At 41.6% G+C, this 26,863-nt stretch overlaps 3 protein-coding genes across 4 annotated transcripts; 2 read left to right on the top strand and 1 right to left on the bottom strand.

Moving 5' to 3' along the window:
• Positions 1–1,103: 1,103 nt before the first annotated feature.
• On the top strand, positions 1,104–10,135 carry tefa (TEF transcription factor, PAR bZIP family member a). 2 transcript variants are annotated; one of them, XM_063481582.1, is made up of 5 exons: positions 1,104–1,285; positions 5,969–6,361; positions 6,794–7,014; positions 7,812–8,023; positions 8,549–10,135. In XM_063481582.1, the coding sequence occupies exons 1-5, from the start codon at positions 1,210–1,212 to the stop codon at positions 8,568–8,570; spliced, it is 924 nt and encodes a 307-aa protein (XP_063337652.1). In that variant the 5' UTR covers positions 1,104–1,209; the 3' UTR covers positions 8,571–10,135. The 2 variants fall into 2 exon arrangements, with proteins under 2 accessions (XP_063337652.1, XP_063337651.1); XM_063481581.1 differs by lacking the exon at positions 1,104–1,285 and adding an exon at positions 4,785–5,175.
• A 1,810-nt stretch (positions 10,136–11,945) lies between these two features.
• On the bottom strand, positions 11,946–13,331 carry phf5a (PHD finger protein 5A). The gene is made up of 4 exons (XM_063482140.1): positions 13,201–13,331; positions 12,906–12,929; positions 12,249–12,415; positions 11,946–12,141 (listed from the first exon to the last, which is right to left on the bottom strand). The coding sequence occupies exons 1-4, from the start codon at positions 13,250–13,252 to the stop codon at positions 12,052–12,054; spliced, it is 333 nt and encodes a 110-aa protein (XP_063338210.1). The 5' UTR covers positions 13,253–13,331; the 3' UTR covers positions 11,946–12,051.
• Positions 13,332–18,768: 5,437 nt separating this feature from the next.
• On the top strand, positions 18,769–26,585 carry aco2 (aconitase 2, mitochondrial). The gene is made up of 17 exons (XM_063481583.1): positions 18,769–18,892; positions 20,227–20,369; positions 20,686–20,944; positions 21,033–21,125; positions 21,217–21,375; positions 21,461–21,611; positions 21,732–21,836; positions 21,979–22,070; positions 22,606–22,711; positions 22,949–23,106; positions 23,204–23,277; positions 23,542–23,653; positions 23,750–24,028; positions 24,126–24,317; positions 24,398–24,530; positions 24,619–24,740; positions 24,843–26,585. The coding sequence occupies exons 1-17, from the start codon at positions 18,857–18,859 to the stop codon at positions 24,975–24,977; spliced, it is 2,349 nt and encodes a 782-aa protein (XP_063337653.1). The 5' UTR covers positions 18,769–18,856; the 3' UTR covers positions 24,978–26,585.
• The last annotated feature ends 278 nt before the right edge of the window (positions 26,586–26,863 follow it).

Below are 26,863 nucleotides of genomic sequence, written 5' to 3' on the forward strand. Positions count from 1 at the left end.
GTGAAAGTTAAATGGAGACTCTCCTCTGCCCTTTAATTTAGACATTTCTCTCAGCAAACATAAACTGCATGAATAGACTCCATAAAAGTTCATAATTAGTATAATACAGGGGTGTCAAACTCATTTTACACTGAGCCGCATGCAGCTCATTTTGATCTTAAGTGGGTCGGACCAGTGAAAGTAAAGAAGATGGAAAACTACACACTTAATTCCTGAGATTAAATTTCAACAGCATCTCTCTTTTTCTGCATAATAAAGAAATCCCGCTCCAGTAAATGAAAGATATGTCCACAGCACTCTTTAGACTTGATCTAAGTAATAAATGTGTAAATTATAGAAAAAGTAATAATAATAATAATAAAGTTATAGAGTAGATGCTGAAAAAAACGGGAAAAGACTTTTCTGTCATTTTTTAAAAATCTATTACTCATTTTCTCTGGTGTAGTATAAATGACCGTGGGCTACAACTTTCGCAGAATACAGTTAAAAATCCAATACTTAACCCCTCTACTCACATTTACCAAAGCTGTCCAGCGGGCCACACTGAGGTCTGAGGCGTGCCCCTGGAGCTTATATTTGACACCCATTGGACTGTTTCTGTCTTAGTTGGTGTAAAACGTGTGTATAGACGAGCATTACAAGGCCTATACTTTACACAATTGCTATTCCAGACATATAACTGGAACGTAAATGCGGGTTAGCTTAAATTTAGGACTTCGTAGCCTCATGCTCGTTCCCAAGTCCCCCTCACGGTGACCCTAAGCGAGTTACTCTATGATAATATATGTTTTTAAAACAAAAAAACCCGAACTCACATCTTATTAAAGTTTCTTCAGTCGTGGGGAGCGTGTAGGCGTTAAAACCAGTTTTATATTCCGTGTGTACCCGACTCATAACGTCACGGGTCGCTATGGGTCGCGTTTTTTCTTTAACTTTAGGTAACACAGGTGCGGCCCAGGATTGGCTGGCAGCGCCGTGATTAGCAAAAGGTATGGCCAATGGGCGCTCTTTCCGTCGATTGCGTGGGAATGCTCGCTGCCGATTGGCTGCGCGGAGCTGGAGTGGGCGGGCCGCGTTAAGTAATTTCGGCCGAGTTCAGAGTGTGAGACCTGCCTAAGTTTTAATATTTCCCGACGCTTTTCGGGAGCGCTCACACCCGTTTAAGCACTGCCCGGTCCTCCAGGATTGTGCACTTTCACAGGAGAAAACATGACCACTGAAATCCCAGAGATTTTCAGGGCTCTTCTTGAGCATCCGTTCACTCTTCCAAACTTTGATGACAATGGTAAGTGACAGCCAAACGTAGCTCTGGTTAAGTTAAAATTCCGAAAATTAAGAGACAGATTTACCACGTAGATCGTTTATCTGAAGCGACAAACTGATTTTAAGGAAATTCGGGAACTTTTGCGGAAACTGTGTGTTTGTTGCGTAATCCTTGTCAGCTGAGCCGCATGAGACAGCAAGGAGCTTCTCCCTGGCTGGATTTAGAAGCTAAAAGTTGGAGGAATTTGACAGAAAATGTGGACTAAATTACTAAATAGACACTTATAATTTAAAAAACGATACTCTAACACACACAAAACAGGTACTGATCCTTTCATTGCGGTGGTAAGTCAGTGTTTTATTTGCGTAGTTTAAAATTAGTTAAGCTTTAGTGGTCACTGAATTTCTGAAAGAGGAGATATGTTGATAAAGCTAAACACCCTGAAATAAGATCACCTGCTGTTTTTCATGATCATCGCGTTGCAGGCTAATACAAATGTTGTCATTCGTGGTTGTAACGGATTAGTAACAACGCCTCTTTTGACTGAAAGCTCCAGTAAGCAGACTCAGATCGACCTGCAAATCAGATCAGTATCTAACACCCACTGATCCTCTGTGACCTGTAGTGGTTTTGTTGCTGCACAATTGCACTTTGACAACGTCTCAGTCAGGAAAGCATGTTTGGTATGGGACAGCTGGAACATGCAGGTGTGTGAGACCACTGTGGCCCCTTTAAGTGAGCCTGCTCGGGAGATGATGCCTCGCATAATCTAGGCTGACCGTTTTGGTTTTGTGTTTAACACCAACACAACAATTTCAGCGTGGGTGGCGTTTGAGGTCGATGCAATGACTCTGTTTTCATTCCGTGTAAGTGATCACAGAGATATAATATCTTCAAATCGAGACTAAATCTGCCACTTTAACAGGACTGCACAGTAATCACTCAGGCTGGGTTTTTAAATGGGGCCATCACAGTACTAACATGACTCATGAAGCAAAAGCAGTCCTTTTGTTGTTGTTGCTGTGCTGCACAGTATGTTTGACTTGTTGTTGTAGGAGAGAAGTTAGATTAGGTTATGGCTCCAAGTGCTTTAAAATGTAATTTTTGGGTGAACTGCCCCTTTATGCAGCATGATGAATCGGTAGTTAGCGGCGCTGGGTTCAAACCCAGGATAAGATCTTCCTTTGTGGAGTGTGTATGGGTCTGTCACAGTCCAAAGGCATGCATGGGGTTACATTAAATAGTGACTCTAACTTGTCCATAGGTAATGAATGTGGCGTGAATGGTTGTCAAGTAGTCTGCCTGTTGTCCTGTGACAACTGAGATAGTCTGCAGCCCCACCTCAAGCTCCCTGAACGGGATAAGTAGAAGAAAATGGGTGGATTGGTTCTTTATATTAAATTTGGCCAATTATAGTGTTTGGTCTTTGCAGACCATGAGAGAGCAAGTGGTAAATTTACAGCAGGCGAGAGTACTCTGCTGCTCTGTGTCTAATTAAGTAGCTTAATGCAGCTCAAGTCAGAGCACCTTTCATTAGAGAGATTCAGGAGCTCCATATTTTCCACCTTTAGTTTTGATCAGAGACTAAATCCTCCCCACCATCGAGGTCAGGGAATGAGCCACTCTCCAGCTGCTCCTTGCTAGAGGGGCTGTGTTCCTTCTTTAAAATACCTTTGATGGTGATTTACTGCTTTCGTGTCAGGCGGCATGCTCGGTCAGCTCACGTTTTTTTCTTTTTCTTCTTTGTAAGCTCACGTGTGACTTACCAGTAAAATTTTGATGTCTTTCATGCTTGAAAATTCTTGTGTTGAACGACCGAAAGAGAGCATTTTGGTTTATGCACAGGCATTATTGATGCTGTGTGTAAATTTATTGAGCCTTGGTTTATTGTTATATTTTTGGAATCCTCAAACTTTTAGCTGGGCCTTTAATTCTTTTCAAACTTTCTGTCCTATATACACTGTTACAATAGTGTATTCTAATATTTAACATGACCAGAGGGGCAGAGTGAGGATGATGAAAGACTGCACCAAGGGTCAGTATAAAACAGATCATTATATGGAGGTAGAAATTTCATGATGACATATATAATAACGTTCAGGCGTGCACTGCCACACTTATTATTTTGGACCATAGTCTAAAATCACATGGAGCTGTACAGACCACAAACAGATACTTTCCTAATTTGTTTCCCTAATTTTGCACAGACGAGATTTTAGTTCTACATGTTAATGCAGCTAATAGTTTATCATTGTGGTTAAGTGTCATATATAATAAGTGGGACAAAGTTCAGTGTGACCACCTATAGCAGATGACCTTGGGCGATTGTATTTGTTTTTATCGCTGTGACACAAACACAGAGAAAAACTCCCTCTCCCACTAAAGACAATAAAACTGTGCCTTGTGTGAGGAAAGCATGCATGTAGCTGCCTTTTACAGGTTGCCTTACTGAATACTTCATGTTAGTACACACTTTGGAGGGCAATAACATGTGTCTATATGCCTTTTTGCATAAGAAAACAGGATGTGGATTTTAACCGTGTTTATGATGAAAATCAAATGAACGCACATCCTGTTTTGTGTCCAAGGGCGCTCAGTTTGTTTTCCATGAGTGAAATGGAAAAATCCTCTTTCTTTCTCCGTAGGATATGATTTGCTTCAATCTCTACATCATTCAGATTATTGTTTATTTATTTATTTTTTACCACCACTTTTTTCACCAGGAGTAAAAAAGTTGTTTACTGTATGCTTAAAGGCGATGTGGGATAATTATCAGCGACCACGATCGTGATTAAGCTTTCTGCGGTACAGCAGAGACATGCACATCTTTGCCCCTGGGTCTTCTGCTTAGCTGCAGCAGCATAGCCCACACCAACTAAACCTCAAGGTGCTGCTCCTCTGTCCAATAACACTTTGGCACTGCAGCGCCGCCCTTCTTGCTCACGCCTGCGTGTGAGCCACAGAGACACATCGCGGCGTCATTGGACGAAACCGGGCGATATGTAAGAGCGGCAGCTGCACGTGTGTTTGCATGTGAGCGGGGCAGACTTTGCTAGTCAGGACATGGTCCGAGCTGTTTGTCCCACTTTTTGTGCAGTTTTTTCTTCTTTTTGGTTTTTCTGTGAGAGCATATCAATTAATATAATATTCAAGTATTCCTGATTAATATCTGATTTGGGTTAGATGGTTATAGTTATTGCCTGTTCACTGTTCGTAATTTTGGAAAAGGTGCTATAAACCCTCGCTGTCTGTGTTTATGTGATCGTATAACATTAAAAGAACTGGAAAGAAAGCTAAATAACCGAATAAGGGTGGGAAAAAACTCGGTTAAAATACGTGTTGCAATAGTTTTTTTATATCTTATTTAGGTGAACATGTATATAAAACGGTCAACTAATGAGAGCGCAGATAGTTTTCAGGAACACGCCCCCTCGCGCTGTAATATTAATATTCATGAGGTCAGACTCAGCCGGCCAATCAACACAAAGACAGCAGGAGGTTTTTTTCACAAGGAGGCACGGCTTGTTCTAAAAAACAAAAAACCAAACCTTCCGACTGCCACAGTTACCGAGGAAGTGGGTTAGTGAAGCTCTCTTGGATGCTATCGCGGATAAAATTCGTTTGAGTGGATTCAGTGGATTTTAAAGCAGTCTGTGACGGCGGTTCAGCGGGCTGAGGAGCTGGCGTTATCAAGCTAACGAGCTAACCCGCCGTGTTTGCATCTTTTTTTTGCACTTGCTCCGCGGTGAACTTTGAATAATAAAGAGACAATAAAAAAGAATTATAAAAAATGTCTGGAGAGCCACTTCTCATCACGGTGGAGACTGCCGCTGGGGCCCCGAGTTCATTCCCGCTGGTTTTGAAGAAAATAATGGAAATGCCTCCGCCGAATATACTGGACGGAGACGACGGTAAGCGCAGAGCTGACGAAGAGGAAGAGGCGAATGTCGGCTCTAAAACGAGTTCACCCGAATAAAGAGGCTGGAGAATTATAAAAATAATAATTAAAGATAGTCTTCTTATCATAACAGTGTAGCAGCCTGTATACGGTTGGTTGCGTGTGCTAACACATCTGAGCGCATATTAATTTTGCAGCGCTAGCTGCAGTCGCTATGTACCCTAGAAAGGCCTCCTCTTTTCTCCTGGGTCCGACTCTGCTCAGCATCCAGACTTTTCTAGACACGCCCCTGAGTTTAAATGCAATTATTTTGCTGTTGTTGACACGAGGCACTCTTTCTCCGGTTAAAACAAAGTAATATTTTGATGATAAAACCTGGTTTTAAGTGAATAAGAGCGTAAATAAGCGTGATAACATTCTCGGCCCGGTTGTTTTTTTCCCTCTCCACTGTGTGTTCACTGTGGATATGAGTCCTTCAGTTTTAAAACCGCATAACTGAATCATAGTCATCTTAAATGGTGTCCACTGTTGCTGCTGTCGTACTAGATACTGGATGTAGTGGTGTCAGGATCCTTAAAATAGTTTTCTACAGAACAGTGACAGAGGTGGGAGGGGGAGGAGATTTTACTGTAACACACTGGATAGTTTGGGGTAGAAACAGAGAGAAGATCGTCTTTCGCAGCACTGAATACATTATAAAGCCATGTTTTCTATGTCAAAGCAATATATATATATAGTATAATATTTGTGAAAACTCTTTATGTGTGTGTCTGTATGTATATTCATGTGTATCTTTCCTGTTTCAGACACCGACAAGGAAAAGCTGTGTCTTGGAGACACCGGTGACCTGGGCGGAGGAGGCAGTGACATGGGTCCTTCGGCCGCTCTGACCCCAGCTATCTGGGAGAAAACCATCCCCTATGATGGAGAGAGCTTCCACCTGGAGTACATGGACCTGGAGGAGTTCCTCATGGAGAATGGCATCCCCACGTCACCAGAGGAGAACTCCTTAAAGGGCACGCCAGAAGGAGGCGCCATGAAGACGGAGACCCAAAAGGCTACGTCCTCTGCACAGACAAAGATCACCAAGCCAGTGTCTCCAATGACTCTGCTGCCCATTCAGGAGCTGGACAAGAGCCAGGAGGAAGTGGTGATCATCACAAGGAGTGATTCTGACATCACCTGTGATGTTGTTACAGGTGAGGCTCCTCTTGGCTCTGTATGATGTCAGAGAGAGCAGAGTGTTTATGGGGGCCAGAAGGAAGTTGCTTACAGAAGATAAGGCTTAGTTTGAACTGTGATTCATGCAAAGCTACTCTAACAAAATCTAAGGATAGAAATACAGTTTGTAGATAAGTATAATTGTATAAGAAGTATAAAATCCCTGCTTGAATTGTCCTAAATAGAGGTAATAATGCATGCTTATATTTCATATTTGGTTGTGTCTCTATGTTAGCGAAACAGGATACGGTGTGATCTAACAATGTCACTTAATCCTGAAACAAGCCGTGGGTGGTAACTATTCTGGCGGGACAGCAGAAATAGAAGCCGGTGCAGCCGCATACTGGAGATGTCAGACTTTACAGTTGGTGTCTCATATTTCTGTTTTTGTTTCTTATCTGTGTGCTCAGAGGTGACCACTGACAAGGACAGGGTGACTCCTGAGCCCATCAGCCCTGAAGAAGTTGAGGTTGAGGTCAATTACGAGCCAGATCCTACAGATTTGGTCCTGTCGAGCGTGCCCGGGGGCGAACTGTTTGACCCGCGCAAACACAAGTTCTCTGAAGATGATCTCAAGCCACAGCCTATGATTAAGAAGGCCAAGAAGGTGTTTGTACCCGACGAACAGAAGGTATGCTGGCAACTGGATGAGGAAAACCACAAAAAAATGCGCTTTCAGTCTAGCAGGCTGCTTCATTGTGTTTATGTGCCTCGTGGCAAATCAGTAAAACAGGAAGACAGTTGGAGCTCAAACATGTAGGGTTGTATAATCACACTAGAAACATTCCTGATGCTCTGTCATCTCTTAGACTGCTGTAAAAAAATATATCGGAAGAACGGCTTGTACTGAAAGGGTGACTGTGGAATAGATATGATTCAAAACATGGAAAATTATATGTCAACTTTCTAATCATTCACTCATTGCTTTATTCAATGCTGTATCTAATATACACGCTCTCACTTGCATGTATCGGGATTACTGTTAATAACTGATAAAAACGAAAGTGGGAGGCATGTGAGTTTGTTTTTAAAAATGTTATTTATTTTTGAAGGCGGGAATGCTAGAAAACATTTACAGTCACTGCCTGAAATAAACAGGAAATGTTTTTTTAAAAAAAACAAAACAAACTTTCTATTTATTTTTGTGTGGTTTGGAATTTCATCAGTGTTGGAGGTTTGAAAAAGGATCTGCTGTTGAGTTCTGCGACTCACCATGACTCAGCGATGTTATAATCTTGAAATCAGTTTTTTCCCTGCTTCCCTCTCCTCGAGAAGAACGCTGGTTTTGTTTACAGGGACAAAGGAGCTTGGCTGTCAGCCATATTTGCAGGATTAGGCGAACATGGGCGAGATTCAGGCTAAAGTGCGCTGATTAGAATAAAGAACACGCAGTAAGCGAGCTGTTTCTTTCCTGTTTTACTCCCCCAGGATGAGAAATACTGGCAGAGGAGGAAGAAGAACAACGTGGCGGCTAAACGTTCCCGCGACGCCCGCAGGCTGAAGGAGAACCAGATCACTGTCCGAGCTGCATTCCTGGAGCGTGAGAACACGGCGCTGCGGACGGAGGTGGCCGAGCTGCGGAAGGAATGTGGCCGCTACAAGAACGTTTTGGGGCGATATGAAAACAAATACGGACCACTGTAAGGGACGAGGAAAACACATATATGAAATACACAAAAGGACATGCGAACCGAACAGTGTCAATATTTAGAAAGATAGATATTTTTAAGACCTGATCTTTTGCCATGTGACCGGATACAAACCTACCGTACCGCTGAAGAGAGGGATGGCCTTAGCCAGAAGAGAGGGGGAGGAAGAGGGGAGAATGAGACCCCTGTATAGCCTACACTGTGATGAAATCCGTCAGGGGGGTTGATTTGAATAATTGTGAGTGTAAACCTGCTTACATTTGAGTCACAATAATGTGAGAACGAGTAAAACAGCAGAGGCTTTCCTCCCATGTGGTACCTAAGAAGGTAAAGGGAGAGGAGCCTAAAGCCTCACTCAGCCTTCATGTTGGATATTCTACTTTACAATAACTTCTTGGTAGTCCCACACACCAGCCTTCAGAGCTGCCAGTTGCTGATGGAAACATTGCTTAATACTGGCCTCTCTTCTCCCCCTGCCTTCCAATGTCATTCATCCTTGTTCTCTTCTCTTTTAAGAGCGGTGCCAGATGACGAATAGACAACAGTTGATTTATTCATTTATTTTTCCTAATGAATAAATAACTCCTTTGGTTGGTATGTGGAAGAAGAGGATGAAGAACAGACGAGCATGTGTGAGGGCTGATGCTGCCAGCGAGATGTCATAGCATGTTAAGATATCAATTTTTTTAAAATCATTATTATTATATTTAGCATCTGTGCAAGTGAGAGGGGTGTGTGAGGATATTCAAGTGCTTCGTTGGTACACCTCGCTTCTGAGGTGTCATTTTTTTATCATGTTTTGTACGACTGATGCTGAGATGGGATTGTTTGTATGTTCGGGGTTTGATTTTTACATACAGTAGGTTTTGTTTTGTTTTTTAGGTGGCACATGTAATGGTTTAGGCTACATGGCTTCCTTATTGGAGTTTGCAGGTTGCTTCCAGCAGTTTTCATAGCACTTTTATATCATAATATAAGAGATTGTGCAAAGAGTTGGGCTTTTCTTTACCCACAAAGACTTCTTTTTTTGACTGTGACATTTCCAATAACCTAAAAGCTTCTTCAGGGGATTTCTGTGACTTGGTAGGAAAAAACAAACAAACAAAAAAAAAGCAGCCATGTTCACTTTTCTTCATGTATAAGCTTTCTACTAGCGGCGGCTCAGAGCTGTACATAAACGCTTGGTCCTCCCTGTTTCTGTGTGTGTCGCCCTCATGCTGTGTCCCTCACAGAGTTGTTGCCTCTCTGCGGGTTGTCGATGTGGACTTGTCCATTTTCTGTCAGCAACACTTCAGAAGTGTCTGTGTAGAATCTACTGATCCATGCACTGTAAATAGCTGCAGGCTAATGTAATACATTAAAAAAATGTATTTAGCATCATAGACCATACATACAGTGCTATTTGAGTTTTTGAAGAATCTTTATTTACCATTTACACCTGCTTCCGTATTACAGGTTTTCTGTCTGATAAGTTTTGTGTCGAAACACACAGAGTGTCTCTTCAGTCTCCGTAACACAGACTGTTGTGGGACGCCTCTTTAAACCCTTTGAGTGTTTTCTACGTCTAAAGCCATTTCAATGCAGCGAGCAGTCTGCCAGTTTACAGTTAACTTTGCATCCAAACTACAGCTGTGACTTACCCGCCGGTTACTTTGCTGTCCACTTTTGACAAAAAAGGGAAAGCTGTTTATTTCTCTTTCGCTGCAGGGCTTCCATATTTGTAACCTAAATAAAAGTGAACATTGTGTTCTTTACAATTTTTTTTTTTTCCATTTTTTAAAAAACAGCTTCTTCTTAATGAATGGGCGTGTGCATTTTTGTGAAGTAAAACTACAAGTAGGATTTTTGTGTAAATATTCCAGACCTCTTTAACAGAAAATTGTTTCACTCCAAGCTTTTGTTTTTTGGTTTTTTTGGACTCATTGGAGTTTTTTTGTTGCAATGGTTGTTGCAGCTGCCTTCTCAGGAACAGGTCATTTAGCTAACTTTGTTGTGTTGTTTTCTTTTCTTTTTTTTAACCTTTCTGGTTACATCTTTGTAAAGAAACATCTTTGAGTGTGGCAATCTTTTGTCTTGTATATACATTATGTAAGATTAAAGCCTTGTTGACTGAACTCTTTGAGTCTCTTGTTTCTTTTTATTTTTTATGCCATCTTATTGTCATGACTGCAGGATCTGAGGAAAACCTGGAAGGACAACTTTCAACTTTGGTACAAACGTTTACTTGAACCCAAGAATGAACTGCTTGGTGTTCGAAAATCATCTGGACCTCATAAAACGCAACTTTGTGTAAATTATAAGGGTTCACACAATTTTCTTAAGATCAAATAATTAAAATCAAGTTTTCTTGATGTTATTTAAGGCCATACCTCAGGAACAGGGGGCACATTAGTGACCAAAGTTCACTGGATATTTTTTGGTCATCAATGGATTTGAGTGAATGAAAATGACTATTCTGATTCTTGACAGATTTAAAGCTATTGTTGAAATAGTGATGCACTGAGCCTCTAAACTAAACTGCTTGTCTCAGAGTAGTTTGAGGAGGTGGATGTTCTAAAACAGGGGTCGGGAACTCCAGGCCTCAAGGGTCGGTGTCCTGCAGGTTTTAGATCTCACCCTGGGTTAACACATTTAAATCCAATGATTAGTTCATTACCAGGCCTCTGGAGAACTTCGGGACATGCTGAGGAGGTAATTTAGCCATTTAAATCAGCTGTGTTCGATCAAGGACACATCTAAAACCTGCAGGACACCGGCCCTTGAGGCCTGGAATTCCCACCCCGTTCTAAAGCAACCCAGGTGGTGCTGCTGAGAGAAACTACAGGAAATGTCAGTAAACATGTTCAGTATCTCACACATTACTGTAGTATGTCAGATTGATTCCTTTGTCTTTTTTCCTCCCCTCACCCACAGCTGAAAGTGGAGGTTTCTTCCTGTCAAAAGGGAGTTTTCTCTTCCCACTGTTGCTAAGTGCTAGCTTATATGGAGTCATCTGATGGCTGGGGTTATTGTACAGTGTTTACCTTACACTATAGGGCAACTGTTGTTGTGATTTGGCGCTGTATGAATAAAATGTAATTCTACTGAAGAGCTTATCGCCATTGTTAAAAAATAGATATTTTCTTATTTGGTTTTTAACAGGCTTGACATCTAGTGACCCAGAACAAATTTGTATTGGTTTCAGTGACTCTTTAAATTTTGTGGCGTTTCCTATAAAGCGTTTTTTTTTAACCAGATGTGTTTAGTGGAGTTTAATGTATGCACGCATAATCAGAGTATAAGAAACAGGAAATCATCGCAATCATTGCTTTCATGTAAGGTAACTAATACTCCTCAGCTGTACATGGACCCAAACCACAATATAAGAGAGAGACTGAAGCCCCTCACTGAAAGGGGTCAAGGGTTAAAGGGGGTTTCTTTTACTCGCCACCCATCTGTACCTTTTTAAATCATACTAAAAAAAAAAAAAAACAGATCCCGACATTTTTTACACTGAAAATGTTATTTCATTTTGGCTCTTGCCCGTGTTCAGCAGTCCACAGAAAGTGGGAGTATTTATACCATTAATGGTAACAGCTAAGGTCTTGGTGTATAAAAAGCATCATGCATTGCCAGCTGGAAGAAGAAGCTAAGAGAAGAGAACGAAGACACTGAGATTTAGCCAACACTGCCACTGACCCACTGCTGATCTTAAGAGGGAAAACGTCCTGAGCAGATTTTGTTAAGAGGAAAAACCTCAACAAGTAACAAGACAAACTTCACATCAAAATAGAATCAAAAGCTCAGTGTCATTTAGTGAGCTGTGACTACAATAAATTTAAAAAAATCCTTTCCAGGTCTTTATTTGCCCATTTTTGTGACGTGTTCACTGATTATTTAAAAACCTTGAACACTAACAAAGCAGTCATAGAAAAAAAGTATAAAATTGAGTTTTATTGACAAATCAAACAAAGGTTTTTTTGTGAGTTTTAAAGAAAATCTGAAAGACTAAACGTTGCACTGGGTCGTCGTGGTCGTGTTCACCTCTTCTTGAAGCCGTACTTCTTTCGTTCATAGAACAGATCTGTTTTGGAGCTGCCCAGGTTTACAATCTTAGGACATCCATCTCGCTGGAGAGAGAAAAGAAAGAAATTTTTTATCTTAAAGAACAAGTCTCTTGGATATTTTGCTGCTTCAGTATCCAGTGTCAAAGTGAAGAGTGGAGCGGGAAACTCACATCTTTCTCCTGGATGGTGCATTCTTTGCAGTAGTAGGCGTCAGACACACCAGGCCCTCCACATATGACGCAGCGCCCCTGATAGGAGCCGTAGTTACACTCATCGCAAATACGCACCAGTGTGCACGGTCTGACGTAGGAATCACAGATGACACACTTTCCATCACCTGGACAGAGAAGAGAGGAAGAAGAAAGGTTTAAACTTATACTGGAGGAATTTGAGTTTAGAGTTGTTTGTGTATTTTGTTTTCTTTTGGACTAAATAGCTGAGACAATAAGAATTTACAGATATAGTGACTATGTTGACTGTAGAGTGTACAAATAAAACAACAGCAATAAAATTAATGATTAAAACTAGAGATTAAAATCTATAATCTGACTTATTTTTAAAAGCAAGGATTTAAAAGTCTATAGTTTTAGAGATTTGAAAGAAACACAGGGTAAGTAAATATTACCGGTAATAAATTTAAAAAAAAAAAAAAAACACACACAGATTAAATCCTGATTGTTATGAACGTGGTTATAAAAATAAAATTAGCTGATTAAACTTTAAATTAAATAAATGAAACAAAAATATGACATAAACAGACTTTAACACTAGTTTAAAACACATGCCGTTTGTTGTTCCAGATATTACTCACAGATAAAAACACTTACATTTCTCGCAAAGTCTCCCGATAGCTGCGGGACAGAAACAAAACAAAGTCAGTCAATGTGACAGGAATTCACACAAAAAACAAACCCCACTTTCTTCTAGTTACGATACCCTTCTAACCACCAGAGCCCACAGACCTGCAGACACTTCCAGGCTAACACATTTTCAATGAAATCCACGCCATGTTAGCATGGATGCTAACGCTATGACCTACCTACGAAACAACAACAAGGGACTTCCCGCTGCAGCAAAATCCACTGTGCCGAATACTGAAACGTAAAATGAGTCCAAACTTACCAACACCAGCTTGTTTTCGACAGAAGATCAAATCTGGATGATGTTTAGCCATCTTCGGTTTACGTAAGTAAAGCGCTTCTCTTTCTTTTTCTTCTTCTTCTGCTGCTGCAGCTGGTTCTTCTTCTTCGTTGCCGTTTTTTTGGCGGTTGGCAAACAACCACCAAAAATGTATTACCGCCACCAACTGGCTTGGAGTGTGGACCGGAATTCGCTCATATGAAATAATCGGAAAATAAATAAAATAAATAAATACTACAGGATATATATATCATCATTTCCTTTCACACAAATGAGTTTGTTTTAGAAACTGAAATAAAGCCATAAAACGTTCACATCTAGAATTCCTCTGCAATAAATCCTTTATTTCTAGCTTAATTTCCCCCCCCCCCCCCCCCCCCCCCCCCGATTTTGAATCAGTTTTGTTCTTTCTTCCTGATAATTTTGATTTTGGTTTAATTTATTCCACGGCGATTACATTTCCCTGTTTGATGTTGCCCTATAATGAATAGTGTACTGTTTAATCCAGTGTGGTCAAATCTGAATCAAGATATTATTGTCTCCTCTCTCCTGGTCCTCCCTGTGCTTCTCATGTTTCTTGTTTTCCTTTGAATAGAATAAAACCATCTCCCTGTCCTCTCCTCCTCCCACACATTTTTGCCCTATTTCCCACATTATCTGTTTTATCGTGCTCTTCATTTCAGCTTTGCTAATACTGATATTTAAACTTGATCTCCTTTAGCAACCTAATATTAATTTGATCTATTTGGATTTCCGGGTTGCTGTCCATCCAAAACGCCTTTATCTCCTTCTGCCAACAAGGTTTAATTGTTTCCATTGTGGGGTGATCTTTTCATGGGAAAAAATTGAAGATATGACACACTGATGCAATGTAAAGTAGTCAGTGTACAGCTTGTATAACAGTGTAAATTTGCTGTCACCTCAAAATAACTCAACATACAGCCATTAACATCTAAACTGCTGGCAACAAAAGTGAGTACACACCTAGGTGAACCATTATTTTCCAACACTGCCTTAAAGCATTATGGCTTGCTAATCACCTGCATGTGCTCCAGAGCAGCGCATCTCGAGATGCTTGACGATTTCTCTCCAGATCCCTTCATCAACTCCTTACATGCATTCATAGCCATCAGAGGTACAGTTCTCCAGATAAGATGCAATCAAGGCACAAACTATGTCGGCACGAGCAATGATTTACTGAAGAATTTAAAGAAATACATCAAGCAAAACTTTGAAAACTGGACGCCGAGTTTCTCATCAACACCCCAGCACATAGTCATATGAGTGGTGTCTGGGAAAGACAAATTCGCATTCGAAAGTGTACTCACATCAGCTCTTGAACAATGAGCCAAACAACTTGACAGCTCCTCTCTAAGGACATTCCTGTATGAAGTCATGGCAGTGATTAATAGCAGACCATTGGCTACTGTGTCATACCTATGGTTGTCACCACACCTAGGACACCTGCATACTGCTGCTATATGCCCATATCTCTGACATTTGTAGCATCTAAGAGAGGGAGGGATGTATGGCCTATCTGTAAAACACATGCATCCTATTTTGACTTTTTCTGGAAGGATAGGATCTTGAAACTTCAACATCACTGAAAAGCTATCAACTCTTTCCCCACTGACTGTTCTTAATAGTCTTTTAACTCGACTCACTTCCAGACCTTGAATGCTCCGTTTTTGTTTTTCAAGATTCTCATCCACTGGAATCCCTGTTATTACCCTCTTGTTGTTTTATTCTCGCCGACAAGCATCCTTTCTACCACATCTTTATACATATGTTCTCAATACGCATTATTATTTTTTTCCTCCTCCCTCTTACCTGCTATCAACAAGTTCCTGTCTCTTAGGATTCTTGCTTGTTGGACATCCCCTATCTTCTTTTTCAGTTGCCTCGATACTGCACTTGGACTTAACTGCATGTTCTCATCCTCCTTCCTAAACTTCAGTATTATTTTGAATTCCTCTCTTACTATCTTCTTCCAAACTACAGCACTCCCTTCATCTGAACTTCTGCTATCGCTCGTTTCTAATTTGGCATTCCAACCAAATTTTCATCCTCTCCCCACTTACTACCTCGTCCTTGTCCTTTCCTACCCGGGACCTCCATTCAGTCCTCTATATCATCCTCATCCTCTACCTGAGTCGACATTTCAGTCCAGTCACAAGCCAGCTTATGCCATCCGCCGTCCACCTTCTTGCCCAGCTGCTGAGATCGGCAGCACCACCGGAGTCCTTGCTCCGGATCATAACATAGAAAATTGGGGGCAATTTGACCAGTTCAATTCAGTTACTCAAATAATCTCCAGCTGCAACAGTAAAGTGGTTTACATGTGAATGAATCAATAGCTATGAGTCCATGATCTAACATGCAGTCAGGTGAAAAAGAAAGTTCACCCTTACTGAAGCAGTCATGTGAATTCAGAAGGATGTTCTCTGTTTCGTTATCGTCAGGTTGTTTCTTAGTCGTTGTGTATTTCCTGCTTTGTGCTTTTGTTTCAATTACTGTTACTTCAGTTTACCACGGGCCCCGCTGTTCCCTGTGTGTTGTCAAGCCTCTGTCTGTGATGTTACCCGATTTTAGTTATTTCCTGTTTCATTTTGGCAACCTTTGTCTAGTGCATTTGGTATTTTGTTTTACCTTCCCTGTCTTCTTTTCCTCATTAGATGCAGTTGTGTTTCCCGTTACCTGATGTGTTTCTACTGTGTCAGTCTCCCGTTTGTCCTTTGTCATGCCCTCCCTGGATGGTTGTGTGTTTCCTTATTTATTTTTTGCTCCTGATCAGCCACTCCTTGTATTTTTGTCTCTCTGAAAGTTGAGCATTAAAGCTGTCCTTTGAGCTGATGTTCTGTCTCAAGTCGTGTGTTTGTGTCCACATCCTGCCTGGCACACAGACGAATTTTGACACTCAGACTACACGGGCTTCAGCTAGTGTGTTAAAGTTCATGACAGTACAATTAGACCCCCCCCCCAAAACAGATATTGGTTTGTTGCTTCAAGGCAACACTGTGCGACAAGGGTAGTAAAACACCAAGTTTTTCTATAATAAGTTTTATTAGTACAACAAGGAAGAACAAGTAAATAAACAACAAAAAACAATGCAAACATTTCACAGAACAATAAAACACCAAAATACACACACACACATACACACACACACACACACACACACACACACACACACACACACACACACACACGCATGTTGTGCTTTCATCACTTTTGGGGACATTACATTAACTTACATTCATTTGCTGGAGACTTATCCTGACCCTACCCATCACAAGTCCCTGCCTGAACCTTACCCTAACCCTGACTCAAGCCTTCACCCTAAAATTGAATGATTTACCTTGCAATTTGTCCCCATAAAGTAGGCGAGACCTCACAATGTGAGTGTGTAAACAAATTTGTGTCCCCACAACAATAAGTAATACACGACCACACACACAGACACAGTTACTTTACCAACTGACCCCTGAGCTCCTAAGTGTCCCTCAAACCTGATTCAGGGATCCACTCCTCTACTTCACTGTCACTCCCTGAAAGCTCACTGTCCTCACTTTTTGAGGACAGAAAGTGCACATTCCCTTGGTTTCCTTCCATAAAAGGTATTTACATCCACGTCCTGTAATTATGAGTAGATTGTAAAGTAAAAAACATTGACTATGATCATATAAATGCACACAAACACATCTCTACACACATATGCAAATGCATTATATTGCCTGAAAAAAATTAGGCTAACTGCACAGTGTTGCCTTGAGGCAACAAATGAAAATTAACAGTTTTACTGTATAAATAAATTTTAAAAAGTAGAGCAAACAATCAAATATACTTCTTAACATATTCATGCACATACAAGTATTTTTATATACATTTATTTCACTATAAACATGTAAGATAGTGATCTTTATCTTACCTCCTAATGGAGATGTCTCTCATGTAGTGCAGCTTGCAGAAAGGGGTCGTCCCCCACCCCCCCAAATGAAAGTCACACCACCTTCAACTCATCATTTTATTGGAAAGAGATGTGCCTGGTAGCATTATTTGAAAAAAAAAAAGGTTTTTTTTGAAGGGCCAGTGTAAGGCATGAAAATGTGGTTTGTTGCCTCAGGGCAACGCTATGCAGTAGAGGGTTAGGTGTGTGAAGTTTTATCTGAATGAACAACAAGACTTGTAGAACAATGTCCTTGAGACAAAAAAAACCGACATGAAGGTGTTTGGCCATAATGCACAACACTACATTTGGTGAAACCCAAACACAGCATACCAGCACAAATGGCTCATACCAGCTGTCAAGCATGGTGGGAAGACGATTTGGGTTCACTTTCTACCTACAGACCTCATGCATTCACAATTTAACTGGGATGTACTTATTTTTTCTGCATTTTTTTTCCACGTGAGTACCTTTAGTTTGGGTACTTTAAGGTGATTCTAAAACAACTGTGCTTTTATCTAAGCAGAGTGATGACTTTTATACTTGTATCGTGACTTTGCAAAAGCTCTTCAGTAAAGAACAAATGTCATGTCTTGTGCAGAATTATTTTCACTTTGTACAGAGCTCAGATAGTTTGGTTGGAATGTGCTTCTTATTGCGCTATCCTAAATGGAAATTTGAGGAAAAGGTTTAAATTCATTTTGTAAACAAGAGAGTTATTCATTCATTTTTACAGAAAGATAAAAAGATACGGAAATAAGAAGACTGCAAGAAAATATCACTAAAAAAGAAACATGGTCATTTGAAATTTAATATGTGGTAGCATTTCAGAAACAGTTGAGATGTTCAGTGTCACCTTCCTTTACCTATAACCTGTTATACGAAGATGACATTCTTTCTAATTAAATCAACACGGTGTGAATCGTTTTAGCTCTTTGTAGTTATTTTAGTCTTAATTAGTTTCAGTGGTAGTTTTAATTCAGCAGCATGTGGAGGACGTGGTTGATGTGATGTTTAGGAAAAATCAGTATTAGTCTTACAATAGCAACACAGAACTTTTTGCAAGTACTCATGTACACATTCAAAGTCCCAAATAAACATGTCCATCAAAAACCTCATCAGGCAAGCTGCGATAATTTAATTCATTTTTAATTTGACTATCAAATGCTAAAATTAGGGCAATTTCATCTGTTTTCTTTTTATTTTAGTTTTCCAAGCTCACAAAATCGTTTCAGATAGTTTTACATTTTCAGATTTGGTTTGTATTTTAATTAATTCAAAATTTTCCCCACAAAAAAGAAGCCCTGTGGGAGTGGTGTTGTTAAAAAAAATTATTAAAAAAAATAATAATTGAAAAACTTTGGGAGGACATAAAGCAGACTGTGAAATAGCGTTTGTTTTGGTTTTGTATTGTTTTTTGGATACAGATTGTAAGCTCACTGTCTGACCCATACTCCGGAACAGTAGGAAGCAGTAATGCTCTTTTACGTTGGTTGCCAACCGCCGTTAAACACAAAGAAGAAGAAGAAGAAGAAGAAGAAGAAGAAGAAGCGTTTGTTTTTTTCTCCACTAAGCGGCAGCACGGTTCGTGTCACAGCTGCCGTTAAACCCCAAAGAAGAAGAAGAAGAAGAAGGCCGCCTTACAATTGTGTTACGTCATCACCGACCCTCACATCTTTGTCAGTGAACAAAATGGCAACTTACTGTCTCACGGTCGCTCGGCTCCAGGTAAGAGACAAATTGACTAATTTCATCGCATTTGTCCAGCCGAGGCGGATGCCACCTTCTTTATGAGATTTAATAAATCTGACTGAATGCTGTGCTGACCCAGTTAAAGCACCGAGAGAGGCTAAAGTGGAGAGATAAGCTGAGACACTAGCACTGCTTAGTTGTCCAGGTCATCGTGTCCCGGCTGCTCTGAACGCATCTAGCTAGTTTGACTCAGGCTTAATAAATCACGACTATAGTGACTCCGTTTACCGGGAGTTACAGTAGCAGTTCGGAGCAGTCTAATGACCGTGGATGGCTCGGCTGTAATGGACAAGTTTTGGTTTTAACAGCAAGGTTAACCGCAAGGTTAGAGCTCCCCGCATACGCACAGAGAAGCAGCCTGCAAGACAGGGAAGTAGATATGAAATAATAGAACATATTCTAGGCCCAAAGCAAACATATTTATTCAGTTAGCTTTAAAGCCGAGTGATGTGTGTAATACATGCAGTAACCGCAGGTTTTCTTGTTGGCCTAAGAGACCAACAGGTGTCAAAACTCCCATTATATGAACCCGCATTGAACTCTCACTGACGTTTATTAGAAGTCACATGCGGCTTAAACCGAGAGAGAAGCAATAATAAACACTCACAGGTGGCAAAGAGGCAGTCCGAGCCCCTCGCTGACTTTGATTTGGAGCTTTAACCTACGATTAGATTTGTAAAGTATACATTTACTGATTAATTGATAACTTTGCTGGCTGCTTCTCAGCAGTAAGGCGTAACAGAAGATTACCAGCTTCTCACTTCCCTTTTATTAATATTCATCTTTCAACGATCAAGTTTGAGATTACAGCCACACAAGTGCTCCAAGTGGAGGCTTAGTCTTCTCTGGAGTGAGTATATGGGTTTAGCGCCCTGCTCAAAGGCACTTTTAACACAGGTTCTTTGCTGCTCCTTGTAAATCAAGTCTCTCACACACATTTTATGGTTTTATTGAATTACTGTACTCAGATTAAAGAGCTTCTAATGTTTTGAGGGGAGTTTTGACACTCTTTCCAAAGGTTGACAAAGTATTTTTGGCAAGTCTTCTGGGGAGGGGCGGTAACTCTCACATGTGACACTTGAGAACTGGGAGCAAAATAGCATTCCTAAGTTAACTTCCCATTCTGGATGGTTTTGAGCTTAGCTGTTACTAATCCCGCTCTTCCAGCTGTGCCTCACAATGATTTTCAAAATCAAAGTGCTAAAAATATTTAAACTCAAGTAAATCCAGATTTGTGTCGAGGAATGCTCTTTCTCTGCTTTGTTGTTCTGCTAACACTGTGTTTGTTTTTATGATGGTACTGTCTCCAGCTGGCCCTGGGCCATGGTGCACGGCGCCTGCACATCTCCACAGCGTACAGAGCGAAGGCCAAAGTGTCCATGAGCCGCTTTGAGCCCACTTCCTTCATCAGCTACGAGAAGCTCCAGTCCAACGTTGACATTGTGCGAAAAAGGTCAGCACTACCCTGATCTGCTCTATATTTGCTCTGGCACACATCAATGTTTCCTCCAACACTCGGCTTATCTGCCTGAATGCTTGGACTGTAGTGTTTGTTTTCCCTTTAACACAGTTTCTCGTCATAGTTGTAGTACTATTTGTTATCATCAAGTACACAATCCTCCCTCCAGGTCCCTTTTTTTAATGTGTTATCTGTGATTTGGGAGATTGTAGTTCTGTCACGCATCTACTCATTACATTTTCCTCACTGAATCTTCTTCTGTAGGATCTTACAATCTCCCAAATATTTTTATTTATTTATTTTTCTCCAGGCTCAACCGTCCCCTCACCCTGTCAGAGAAGATTGTGTACGGTCACCTCGATGATCCCCACAACCAGGAGATCGATCGCGGCCGCACCTACCTGCGCCTGCGTCCTGACCGCGTGGCCATGCAGGATGCTACTGCCCAGATGGCGATGCTCCAGTTCATCAGCAGCGGGCTGCCAAAAGTGGCTGTGCCTTCCACCATCCACTGCGATCACTTGATTGAGGCTCAGATTGGAGGAGCCAAGGATTTAGCCAGAGCAAAGGTAAGCCATTTCCATTTCCACACTGTGGCGACTTCTTCTCATTAAAATATAACCTGAAACTGAGCTGTAGACGCGACTCTCTTCATAGGAAGTGAATCAAGAGGTTTACAACTTCCTGTCCAGTGCTGGGGCAAAATATGGCGTTGGCTTCTGGAAACCTGGCTCTGGAATTATCCATCAGGTATTTTTTACTAAACGTGTAAACAGAGCTTCAGTCAGACTATGACAGCTGTGCTTATTGGGCTATAACAATGCTTTTTGTGTATTAACAGATCATCCTAGAGAACTATGCCTATCCAGGAGTAATGCTTATTGGGACAGATTCCCACACGCCAAACGGTGGTGGGCTTGGTGGCATCTGCATTGGAGTGGGTGGAGCTGACGCAGTAGATGTCATGGCGGGAATCCCCTGGGAGCTCAAGTGTCCCAAGGTTAGCAGATTGCAAAGTTCATCTTGCTGTCTTTCTTTTCCTCTTTTTTTTGTCATTGCATTAACATTTCGTGTCTTCCTCTAAGGTGATTGGCGTGAAGCTGACAGGCACCCTGTCCGGCTGGACGTCTCCTAAGGATGTCATCTTGAAGGTGGCCGGCATCCTGACTGTAAAGGGAGGCACTGGAGCCATCGTAGAGTACCATGGACCAGGAGTCGACTCCATTTCCTGCACGGGTCAGTAATCAAAAGCTTATGAGCTTGAAAGTGTTCATACAGTACAACTTCCTGTACCGAACACCAAGAAACAGCAGGAGCGGAATGACTTGCTTAACTACAGCCTGTCTGTGTGTGCAGGAATGGCCACTATTTGCAACATGGGAGCAGAAATCGGGGCAACAACCTCCGTGTTTCCTTACAATCACCGCATGAGGACCTACCTGGAGAAGACTGGACGTGCAGGTGTGTGCTGAGGTCACAGCTGATGTGTTGGCGTCCTTTTTAAATACATTCATAATCACCTAGAGAGTGATGGAGACCTGCAGAGTTGTGTCATTTTAAACTCTACTCATTGCTGATTCCATCTCCACGTGTCTGTTCTCAGAGATCGCCGCTGTGGCTGATGAATACTCGGATTTGTTGGTACCGGATCAAGGCTGCGAGTATGACCAGATCATCGAGCTCAATCTGGACGAGGTGCGTCCCGTTTTAAGTTGAGACAGAATGTATGTAAAAGATGGCTATAGCCACTGTGACTTCACCCAGTAAATTGTATGTATTTAAAAAAGTTTGACCATCGTGATGTTGGACACTAAACACACTGTTGACTCGTATTAGCTGATTTGAGGCCTAGTAGATAGCTGCTGACCTGGTTGGCACCTACCCATCACTCAAAGAGGCCACAGGCTTAATAATTGACCCTCTTAGGCTTAATACAGTTTTCAGACATGTTTTTGTTGTTGTTGTTGTTGTTGTTGTTTTGTGTTACTGTCAAGTTACATTATCACAGAAGGGTCTGCTTTGTTGTCATTTTTCTGCCCCAGAGGTACTATAAGACTGTAATATCCCAGAGTGCTGTCACAGCTTTTCAGTATATCTCTAAATACCTTCTGCACCAACACAACAGATCATGACTGTAATAAATCAGAAGAGTGCAAGTGAGAGATACGTACACGCCCGTAATGATGAAGTTTATGTGGTCCATTCAACATTGTGCTGTTTGTTTGTGTAGCTGAAGCCCCACATTAATGGACCCTTCACTCCTGACCTGGCTCACCCAGTGTCTGAAGTCGGTGCTGCAGCTCAAAAGAATGGCTGGCCGCTTGAGGTGAAAGTTGGTACGTAACTCTCCACTGATGAATAAGCTTCAGGGCTTTTTTCGTACTTCATGTGATTATGGACTTCTAATTACAGAGCTCAGATTACAATTACAGAGCTCCTTTAGCAGTTACATAAAGCTACATTTAGGTGCCTGCTTATTTAGAAGGAGACGTGCATGTTTTGAATTGGGGGATTTTTACAGTGGATGAAGTTATAAAGTTGCTTTTTTTTTTTCTTTTTCTTTTTTTTTAAAGGTCTGATCGGCAGCTGCACTAACTCCAGCTACGAGGACATGGGTCGCGCCGCCTCTGTGGCCAAACAGGCTTTGGACAAAGGCCTGAAGTGTAAAGCACAGTTCACAGTCACCCCCGGCTCAGAGCAGATTCGTGCCACCATTGAGAGAGATGGATATGTGAGTGTCGGCACACGGAAGCAGCGGAGAGTTGCACTTTCATTACAGTAACAACAGTCTAAATTTAACCCTTTTTTTTTTTTTTGTTTTCCTGCAGTCAAAGATCCTTGGAGATGTCGGAGGTGTGGTCCTTGCAAATGCATGCGGACCCTGCATTGGACAGTGGGACAGGTAGATGCTCTGTCTCAAAGTGTTTAACTGCTTTGACTGCATACCGAAAAAAAATGTCTTAACTAGTGCCGTCAGCGTTAATCTCATTAAAAGGACGTTAATGCCGTAACCGCTGACAGCACTAATCTTAACATATTAAAACACCGCTTTTTTTTAGCTAGCTAAAGACATTCTGTCTTCCCGTTCGGTGGGCTTTGGTTTTAGAGTGGCTGTTGCTCTGTGGAGCCTTGACTTGGAAAAGTGCAATCTTTTTGTTTGTTTCAGGCGCGATGTGAAAAAGGGAGAGAAGAACACAATCGTCACCTCCTTCAACAGAAACTTCACTGCCAGGAACGACGCTAACCCCGCAACGCACGCATTCGTTACCTCCCCCGAGGTAAACCCACAGCAAATCAGCCCACACTGACAGTGCAGACTACACACAAGCCTCCTTTTCACAGCTTAAACCTTCCCCTCTCCTCTCGTCCATCAGATCGTCACTGCTCTCTCCATCGCTGGCACATTAAACTTCAACCCTGAGACAGATTACCTTACAACCCCAAGCGGGGAGAAGTTCAAGCTGGAGCCCCCAAATGGAGATGAACTCCCATCCAGGGACTTTGACCCTGGCCAGGACACCTACCAGCACCCTCCTGCTGACGGCAGCAGCCTCAAGGTGGACGTCAACCCTCAGAGCAACCGCCTGCAGCTGCTGGAGCCCTTTGACAAGTGGAGCGGAAACGATCTGGAGAACATGCAGGTCCTCATAAAGGTGAGGGTCCTGAAAGGGCATTGGTCTGTCAGATTTGGCCCTCAAATTCTGATCAGAGTCAAAATGTTTATACACTGGGGTCTGTCTATCTGTGCAGGTGAAGGGAAAATGCACCACAGACCACATCAGCGCCGCAGGACCTTGGCTGAAATTCCGCGGTCACCTCGATAACATTTCCAACAACATGCTGATCGGTGCGGTCAACAGTGAGAACGATGCTGTCAACAAGATCAAGAATCACCTGACAGGAGAGTATGGAGGAGTCCCTGACGTAGCCCGTCACTACAAGGTAAAGACCAGAAGGAATCACTGAGTCTCATTTAAAACCAGAAATCTCTTCTGACATGATTTCTGTCATGTTGCGTGAAGGCCAACGGCATTTCCTGGGTTGTGGTTGGTGACGACAACTACGGTGAGGGCTCGAGCCGAGAGCATGCTGCACTGGAGCCCAGGCATCTGGGAGGGAGAGCTATAATTGTCAAGAGCTTCGCCAGAATCCACGGTACTGCATAAACATGAGATGAGCAGAGGAATCGTAGATAGTAGCGTCACTTAATTCGCACCTCAACCTGATTTTGTCATATCCTCAGAAACAAATCTCAAGAAGCAGGGCCTGCTCCCCCTGACCTTCAGCAACCCATCAGACTATGACAAGATCCGCCCCGACGACAAGCTCTCCATCAGAGGACTTAAAAGCTTCGCTCCAGGAAAGGTGAGCGGGTGAAGAAATACTGAAAAAGCAGTCATAAACATGACTGATATTCTTGTTAATAATCGTGTCTTCTCCTTTTTTCTTTTTTCCCATCCTTGGCAGCCTCTGACCGCAGTCTTAAAACACAGCGACGGCACTGAGGAGACCCTGCAGCTCAACCACAGCTTCAACGAGACACAGATCCAATGGTTCCAGGCGGGCTCCGCCCTCAACAGGATGAAGGAGATGCAGCATTGAGAATGAGGAAGATGATTGTCAGAGGGGGGGGGAACCGTGGTGAGGATTGTAAAGAATAAGGAGGATAAAGTATAATGATTATTTCATCGTCAGCATTATCTTACAGTTCTGGCTGATTTAATGTGTCTGTATGCCTGTAAGAGTTAAACGTAGAGCCAAGTGTGAAGCTAATGTTCACTGTGGAACAGTTTGCTCCGATGTTAAAATTTAATTCATCAGTACAGAGTTATTATAAGCAGCCATGTTTCAGTGAATCATTGATAACCGGTTAGAGATTCTGTTATAACAAAACAAACGAGGGACACACTCGCACACTTTGACACACTAATCGGTGACATAATACGCTGCAAGCTGATGCTCTGCTAGTGCGTTTGCAGTGTGGAGGGCAATCACCTTATTGCTTTAGGATTGTGTTGACCTCTGCATGGCAATGTTTGGCTTCATCCAAATTGTCCCAGTGTTATTCCAAAGTTCACCCTAAACAGCTAAAAGCTGCCATGCATTGCATTTCTAAGGCCATTTAGTCCATTTAGTGTAGGTCAAAAATCCAAATGTTGTTAAGCCATATGCACTTATTTATTCCCCCTGAAGTTTAGCTCGTCTGCCCCCTGGCGGCCACGAGGATGTGGTTTGCTGCGTAGCAGGTATAGCATCTTCATATAAATGCCCACTTTAACACCAAGTTGATAATCTTTTCCTTTATCTAGGAATTTGATCTAGGGCATTCTGGGAAACTCAGTCAGCTTAGCTGCAAGATGTGGGACGCACTGAACATCAGATTACTGTGTATCTAACTGTGAGAGGGGGTCCTTTTTCTGGTTGTACTTCATTACGGTACATATTCATTTTAAGACCCAAAAGACAGTGTTACATTTCATGCTGTATTTAAAAAAACAAAACAAAAACAACAAACCACATGCTGTAATGCTGCTCGTGGATACAGTGACTTGCACTCTTTTTTTTTTTTTTTTCTTTCCTTGCTAATATCACAACCACTATCCCTAAACTGTTCCCAATCAGTCCTTGTGTCTTTACAAGATCAAGCACTTCAGCTGACCCACTCCCAGTTATTTATGTGTGTTACTTATTTATTTTTTTTCTGCAGACTTACCTGCACCTCCATAAAAGCACAGGGTTAACTTGGACCTCTTCAAACCTATATCGTCAGGTTTTTGGTTTAATTTTATTTTGTGTTTTTGGAGGGCTTTGGTTTGCTTCTTCTTTTTTTGTTTATTTTTTTACCCCACCAATTAATACGATGGTATTGTTGGGGAAATGCTTAAAATTATTGTGACCAATCAAAGTTTTAAAAAACATGTTAATGAAGACTCTCATAAGAAACCCAGACCAGTGATCTGTGAGGGTGTCAGTTTAATTAAAGGTCCCTCTGAAACCTTCACATGACAGTCTAATGCTTTTCCAAACTTCCTGGTACCCAATGAAGCTCCAATCAGGTGAAGGATTTAACCCCCTCCCAAATCTAAACCAGTGTATGTCAAATGTCCGCTTTAGTGTGCTTTCTGTGTTCTCTTCCTCACAAATGATCTTTTCTGTATTATAGAAATGCAGTGGCTTGTACAAACAATAAAAATTCACAGATCTCACTTATTTGCCTGTGCTCTAGTGAGACTTCATATGAGCTGATTTCTTCTTTTCTCCCTCTTCATAAATGTTTTAAAAAAACATCCTCGCAATATATTTCACACATTTGGAAATAAACAGTAGACTACATAAAGCGAGGTTGGTCTTTGATTTCTGATATTCTGGATTGATTGAAGACCTTTGGATTCCTAAAGTTAAAAAATCTAAATAGTGGTGTAGTCAGATGGGTGTGGATCTGGTGGGAATGTGACATATTTTTACACACGACTAACACTATGGTAAAA

This window comes from Pelmatolapia mariae, linkage group LG8 (assembly GCF_036321145.2).
Source record: "Pelmatolapia mariae isolate MD_Pm_ZW linkage group LG8, Pm_UMD_F_2, whole genome shotgun sequence".
NCBI lineage: Eukaryota > Metazoa > Chordata > Actinopteri > Cichliformes > Cichlidae > Pelmatolapia > Pelmatolapia mariae.